At 59.6% G+C, this 7,216-nt stretch overlaps 1 protein-coding gene across 1 annotated transcript in view; it reads left to right on the top strand.

Moving 5' to 3' along the window:
• Nucleotides 1-160: 160 nt before the first annotated feature.
• The window catches only part of VARS2 (valyl-tRNA synthetase 2, mitochondrial), a gene marked incomplete in the record, with an annotated part of 12,814 nt that continues 5,758 nt past the window's right edge, over nt 161-7,216 (top strand). Inside the window, 17 exon segments of the mRNA XM_027770971.1 lie at nt 161-604; nt 703-781; nt 886-986; nt 1,168-1,289; nt 1,377-1,443; nt 1,533-1,630; nt 2,208-2,289; nt 2,398-2,517; nt 3,298-3,409; nt 4,701-4,789; nt 5,743-5,833; nt 6,084-6,211; nt 6,306-6,409; nt 6,594-6,680; nt 6,859-6,867; nt 6,970-7,059; nt 7,134-7,210. Coding sequence (XP_027626772.1) covers nt 404-604; nt 703-781; nt 886-986; nt 1,168-1,289; nt 1,377-1,443; nt 1,533-1,630; nt 2,208-2,289; nt 2,398-2,517; nt 3,298-3,409; nt 4,701-4,789; nt 5,743-5,833; nt 6,084-6,211; nt 6,306-6,409; nt 6,594-6,680; nt 6,859-6,867; nt 6,970-7,059; nt 7,134-7,210 — 1,657 coding nt within the window.

The raw sequence follows: 7,216 nt of genomic DNA, 5'->3' as shown, positions 1-7,216 counted from the left end.
AGCGCGCGCCCGGGAGGCCCCTGGGAGGGGGGGGCGCCCCCGCGGAGGGACGGGCGGGGAGGCCGGGGGCTGCGGGCGGCTCGGGCAGGCAGAGGCCGCGGTGGCCCTGCCCGTGCCGGCTCTTAGGCGCGCCGATGCCGGAGTCCCCCCCATGTGTCCCGCCGGGTGATTGCATAGGGCGAGGGCCAGGGACTCCCGCCTTGCCCCAGAAGAGCGCTGGTGGCCGTGGCTGCAGAGCGTGGTCCCCCAGGAGAAAGGGTTGTGCGGGAGGGCAAGGCGCTTAGAGTAACCCGCCGGTGTCTACGCGGCCGGGGATGGGGAAGTGGCCCTTCCCCACCCACGTGTCCGCCTAACGTGCTCTGTCTGTCCAGAACAGATCTTGGCCCTTGGCCAAGCACTCCTGATGCCTCATTTTCCCCTGGGCTCTTTCCGACCGCCACTTTTGGGGCTGAGGCCCTCCGGAAGCCTTCCCAGGTCCCGTCCCCTTTCTACACAGCCAGAGCCCCATGGATCTTCCGTCTCCCGGAGGAACCGGGAAGCCAAACAGAAGCGCCTGCGAGAGAAACAGGCAGTGCTGGAGACCGGGGTAGCTGGGAAGAGCGAGGTTAGAGGTGGGACAGCTTGTCTTGGGTCACTGAGATGTGGGATCCATCTGGGGTATACCGAAGTTGCAGCCCACCCCCTTTCCGCTCCTCCCCCTAGTCTGCAGAATCCAGTAAGGCCTGGAGTCCCAAGGAGATAGTACTGTATGAAATCCCAACCGACCCCGGTGAAAAGAAAGGTAACAAGCGCTGGGGGCCCTGCCCGGCATCCTCCCCGCGGGCTGTGCTGGCCTGCAGCCTGGAACAAGGCCCAGGAGCCAGCGGAGCGCCCTTCTCCCTGCAGACACCTCTCGGCCCCTGCCCCCGGCATACAGCCCCCGCTATGTTGAGGCCGCCTGGTACCCGTGGTGGGTGCGACAGGGCTTCTTCAAGCCTGAGTATCAGGTTAGTGCCGGGAGGGGTGCCCAGGAGTCCTGGGACAGAGCGGCAGAACTTGTCCTGGCAGCTCCCCACCCCTTCCCTGATTGACGGGAGTTTCCCACTGATCTGCTGTGGGGACACCAGAGGGTGCTATTCCCTCAGGTACCCGGCTTTCTTGCCCTTTGACCTTTGTTCTTCCTTCTAGGCCCGGCTGCCCCAGGCCACAGGGGAGACCTTTTCTATGTGTATCCCACCCCCCAACGTCACTGGCTCCCTGCACATCGGCCATGCACTCACGGTGGCCATACAGGACACCCTCGTGCGCTGGTGAGGAGGAGATGGGGGAAACACAGCAAGTGCCTGAGCGAGGGTGAACACGGGCGCCCAGGGCTCACTGGGGCCTTCCCGTTGCAGGCACCGGATGCGTGGGGACCGTGTGCTGTGGGTCCCTGGCTCGGACCACGCAGGCATTGCTACCCAGGTGTGTCCTTTGTTATGTTTTCCATCTCTTCGGTGAGAGCAGCTCCTTCCACAGCGACCTCTCTGTTCCTTTGCCCCGATGTGCTGCAGGCTGTGGTGGAGAAGCAGCTGTGGAGGGAGCGCGGCCTGAGGAGGCACGAGCTGAGCAGGGAGGACTTCCTCAGGGAGGTGTGGCAGTGGAAGGAGGCGTGAGTGTGCCAGGCTGGTGGGAGCAGGGGCGGGTTGGGTCCTGGCTTCCCACTGTGGGAGCCCCTGAGCACTTGGTGGAGTCTTTGAGCCGTGTGTGTGTATATGTATATGTGCGTGTGTATATGTGTGCGTGTGCACACACATGTGCCATATGCACTTGGACTTACACATCTGTGTGTGCATACACAGATGTGGACATACGTCCGTGTGTGCGGACTGTAGTCCTGTGTACGTACAGTGCCCGTCTGCGTGCCCGTCTCCTCTGGCCTAGCCCGCGGCCCCCGTCCCTCTCAGCCGTCTTCAGGCCCAGTCTGTCTCACGTGCTGTCTGCTCTGTGCAGCTCCTTTGGGTTTCCATGGACCGCCCCCTCTTCTGCTCCTGTGGAACCCTGTGCCCCTTCCACATCATAGAAAGCCGCGTACTGGGTGTGTGGTCCGTTTCCCGGAGCTTCTCCGGCTCCATCGAGGCCATCCTCACTGATGCTTTCTCCTGGCTGCCAGCACTGCCTGGGTGTCCCTGGGCTGGTCCCGGAGGTGCCTAGGGCGTGCTGGGTGACATTGCTCTCTCTGGGTGCAGGAAGGGTGGGGAGATCTGTGAGCAGCTGCGTGCCCTGGGTGCCTCCCTGGACTGGGATCGAGAGCGCTTCACCATGGACGCCGTGAGTGTGCCTGGCCCTGGGCCTGGTGGGTGCTGGGGCAGGGGAGGGAGTGCCTGGCCCGTAAGTTGAGAAGGGCACTCTTAGATGTGGACCCTCGGATGGTTCTAGGGCTCCTCAGTGGCTGTGACCGAAGCTTTCGTGCGACTCTACGAGGCGGGGCTGTTGTACCGGAGCCGTCAGCTTGTCAACTGGTCTTGTGCTTTACGGTCGGCCATCTCCGATATTGAGGTGAGGCGGAGAGAAGGAAGCAGGTCTGCGAGTGCGGAGGCGGGGTAGCTCAGTGGTTAAGACTCAGTCCCGGAGCAGACTGCCCGGACCGAGCCACGCTGACAGCCGTGCGACTGCTGGCAGCTGTTTAGCCTCTAAGTCTCAGCTTCCATTTGCAAATCATTTGGGCTGTTGGAAAAGTTACGGCGTGTTTTTCTGTGCAAAAATGCATCATGACTTTTTTTAGAGAGATTTGTTTTTTTGTTCTCTGGTGCATGTGCTCACTAAGGCAAGAGACAGAATGTGAGAAATCAGCCCTGGGGGAATGGCCACGCTGCAATCCCTTCTGTATTCTCCTCTTGGGATTTTGGTAACATGCACACATGCACCTGGTATGAGTTTCAAACCGCCAGGTCTGGGATTCAAACCATGGTTGACCATATGGGAGTCCAGCACCTTAACCACTGTGCCACCAGCTGACCCCACCACATGACTTTTTTGATGATCCAGTAGAGAAGATGAGATGCTTGCATTATGGGGCACACAGGGGAGGGGTCCAAAAAGTAAATGAGAATTCCTGTGAGGCGTGTAGCTCTGTACCTGGTCATGGCTATGCTCAGTGAGCGCTCGCTGGAACTTTACAAGGTCAGAGGTCGGGTGGGGGGGCGGTGGCTGCCGGACCCTCAGAACGGCCTTCAGGTGGCTTGCAGGGATGCTAGGCAGACGGATGAGCAGTGCTGGGAAGCCTGGGTGTGAGCTTTGAGAAAGGCCGACCGCTGACCTAGCTTCCTGTGCCTCCAGGTGGAGAGCCGGCCCCTGCCTGGGCGCACGGAGCTCCGACTACCCGGCTGCCCCACCCCTGTGGCTTTCGGCCTCCTCATTTCGGTCGCCTTCCCTGTGGATGGAGAGCCTGGTGAGTGTGGTTCTCTGCAGGGTCATCTACTTTGCCCTATGGGGCTCGGGGGCCAGCGGTTGGCGTGGTGGTTAAGGTGTTGGACTCCCACGTGGCCACCCACGTTTCAAGTCCTGGACCTGGTGGCTTGCTTTCTCGCTTTCCCTGTCTCTCTGTGTGTCTCTGGTGAGTGCATGTGCTCTATAGTAAATTAAAAAAGTAATAATAGTGATAAGTAAAATAATCTTTTTTGAAAAAAAGAAAAGTGCACATGGTCACTGTCCTTTAGGACTTAGCGTATCCTGCAGGGATCTGCTACCCGGTAAGGAGTCAAAAAGTCAGTTGTAAACCGAGGTGAGCAGCGAAAGGTTCAGAAAAAGGAAGAGACCAGCTGGAATCATACGGAAGTTTCTTGTAAGAAGGACTGTGCTAACTAAAGAACGTACAGCATTGGGACCCGCGGTTAGTGTAATGGCTATGTCGCTGGACTCCCATGTAGTCAACCGCGGTTCGAGTTCCGGACCCAGTGGCTGAAACTCTCATGTCAGGCGCGTGTGCGTGCGTGCCCAAGATCCTGAGAGAAAAAGGGAGGAGAAGGGATTGCGGCACGATCATGCCCCCTGGGGGTAATTTCTCGCTTTTTGTCTCTCTGTCTCTCTCTGTCTCTCTGGCGAGCACATGTGCCCTATAGCAAAAACCTCTCCAAAAAAAAAATGTACAACATTTTGTTTTGTTTTGTTTTGGAGAGGTTTTTGCTATAGTTTGCACGTGTTTGCCAGAAAGACGGAGACAGAGAGACAGAAAGCGAGAAATCATCCCCCGGGGGGATGGCCACGCTGCAATCCCTTCTCCTCCATTCTCCTCTCGGAATCCTGGGCATGCACGCACATGCGCCCAGCGTGAGTTTAAACCACCGGGTCTGGGGCTCGAACCGTGGCCGACTATATGGGAGTCCAGCAACATAGCCATTATGCCAACTGCTGGTCCCAAGAATGTACAGCTTTGTGATTAGGATCCCATTGTTCTCTGGGTGCCCAGCAAGGACTAGTGGTTTTTATTCAGCTGTTCCTGTTTGTCCTGTACAAATTGTCAAGGACTTCCTTAGCACCAGAACCGTCTTGGGCCCCTGGTCATGAGCTTGCAGGAAATCCAGCCTCTATGCGGCTCCTGATTTCTCCTAGTTGTTCCTGGGGGCCTGCTCAGTCGGGACGGCTCCCGCCCCTTGCCGTTTCCAGCTCGACTGGCCTTGGCTGTGTAGGGGGTGGGGGTGTGCGTGATGACCGGCCGTATGAGCTCGAGTGTCTGTCCTCAGATGCAGAGGTTGTGGTTGCAACCACGAGGCCAGAGACGTTGCCTGGAGACGTGGCCGTGGCCGTCCATCCTGACGATTCCCGATACACGGTAACGCGTGCTGCGCTCCCTCGCCCCGGGGTGCGCGGCTGCTCTTCCCTGACTGGGTGGCAGCTGCTGCTCCTGCTGCTTCCTTTCCCCCGAGGCGGCTCTCGTCTCGGCTCTGCAGTGGCCGGATTCCATTCCCTTCTCTCTCTCGCTCGCTCTCTTTTTAAATTATTTTTAAACTTTATTTATTTATTTTTAAAATTTTGTCCAGAGTGAGAGAAAAAGAGGAAAAAGAGAGAGAGAGATGGAAAGCGAGATAGCAAGCCACCAGATCCAGGACTTGAACTACAGTCAGCCATGTGGGAGTCCAGCGTCCTTAACCACCATGCCACCTGCTGGCCCTCCACTCCCCTCCTTCAATCTTTTTATTTTTCTTTTTTTGGAGAGGTTTTTGCTATAGGGTGCATGTGCTCGCCAGAGAGACAGAGAGACAGAAAGCGAGAAATCACCCCCTAGGGGGGATGGCCACGCCGCAATCCCTTCTCCTCCATTCTCCTCTTGGGATCTTGGGCACGCACGCTCATGCACTCGGCGTGAGTTAAAGCTAACAGGTTCGGGACTCGAACCACAGTCGACTACGTGGGAGTCCAGCAACATAGCCATTACACCACCTGCTGGTCCCTCCCTTCTTTCTTGATGTTACACTGTTTTCTAGAGCAGGGGTTGAGAGATGGTGGCCTGTCGGTCAGATCCAGCCACTGCCGGTTTCTCTGTGACCACGCGCTCGTTTCTGTGAGTTGACTAATCGCCATAGTGACAGAGCGGAGTGTTTGTGCCCAGGCTGAATCTGCCCCTTGGCCCACAAGTTTAAAGTATTTACTCTCTGGCCCCTGGAGACAGACTTGGCCGACCTCACTCAGCTACTTTCCCTTCCAGTTCCCATCCTCCTCTTTGCATGTCCAGCTAGACCTTCCCGTCCCACACGTGTCTGTCCCGACCCCTCTCCCCTCTTCCAGCACCTCCATGGACGACGGCTTCGTCACCCCTTGACAGGGCAGCTGCTCCCGCTCATCACAGACTCTGCCGTTCAGCCTCATGTGGGCACAGGTGAGGCGACAACAGGAGTCGGGGTCAGCAGGGGCTGGGGGCAGGGGGGAGTTGAGGGAGGCGGAGGAACGTAGGGGGAGACTCGCACGTGGGGTCGTCTGTGGCACTGGGGATGGAGGGCAGTGGTTGGGCAACTCGCACGTGGGGTCGTCTGTGGCACTGGGGGTGGAGGCCTGTGGTTGGGCGAGGGCCAGACCCTGGGGAGCAAAGCCAAGGCCAGGTTGGTGCTCACGGGGGTTCTGTGCCCCAGGGGCAGTGAAGGTAACTCCGGCTCACAGTCCTGCCGACGCCGAGATGGGGGCCCGGCACGGCTTCAGTCCCCTGGATGTCATTGCGGAGGACGGGACCATGACCTCGCTCTGCGGAGACTGGCTGCAGGTGTTACCCGGTGTTTGGAGGCACCCTCTGCCCTCGTCCCCTCTCTCACCTCCCTGTTCTTCTCGAGGCCTTTAGTCTTGCCCCTTTCCTCCAGGGTCTTCACCGATTCGTGGCCCGAGAAAAGATCGTGTCTGCACTGAGGGAGCGGGGCCTGTTCCGGGGCCTGCAGAGCCACCCCATGGTGCTGCCCATCTGCAGGTAACCCTGCGGGAACTTCCCGAAAGGGAGTGGCTGGGGCTGTGAGTGACGTGGGCCTGCACCCCCGTGCTGGAGTCCTGGTGGGGTGTCTGCCTCCTTCCTGGCTGTGTCATCCGAGGGACTCTCCCTGTCCCTGGGAGAAGCACGACCCGGGGTCAGTGGGCTCACCCTGTCTCCCTTTCAGCCGTTCTGGGGACGTGGTGGAACACCTGCTGAAGAGCCAGTGGTTCGTCCGCTGCCGGGAGATGGGGGCCCGAGCAGCAGAGGTGTGAGGGGGCTGGGCCCGGGGCCGGGGGCTCCCTGAAAGTGGGGGAGAAGCCAGAGGCCTAGGCCTGGAAGCCCTGCTGACAGGGCGGCTGCGTGGGGCCAGGGGCTGTGGTGATGGGGTGGCTGTGTGGGGCTGGAGGCACATGGCTCAGACCCCCTGCTCCAGCCCAGGGTCTCCACAGGGCTCGGAGGTCTGTTCTGCGGTTTAAAACCACCGCAGAGGCCACGTGTCCCGTCCCGGAGGTGTGCGCGTGCCTGAAGGGGCGCCGTGGGCAGGGGAGCGCTGTCTAAAGACCTTTCCTCCAGGCCGTGGCGTCGGGGGCCCTGGAGCTCAGCCCGCCCTTCCACCAGAAGAACTGGCAGCACTGGTTCGCCCACATTGGGTAAGAGCGGGGGGCTGCCCTCGGAGACCGGGGGACCAGTGTATGCCGAGACAGCCCTGGTGTCCTCTTGGCAGGGACTGGTGTGTCTCCCGGCAGCTGTGGTGGGGCCATCGGATTCCAGCCTACCTGGTCCGAGAGGAGGCGGGGAAGGGTGGGA

Source organism: Tupaia chinensis, unplaced genomic scaffold (genome assembly GCF_000334495.1).
Source record: "Tupaia chinensis unplaced genomic scaffold, TupChi_1.0 Scaffold000176_1, whole genome shotgun sequence".
Classification (NCBI taxonomy): domain Eukaryota; kingdom Metazoa; phylum Chordata; class Mammalia; order Scandentia; family Tupaiidae; genus Tupaia; species Tupaia belangeri.
This window is presented reverse-complemented; position numbering and strand designations above follow the sequence as displayed.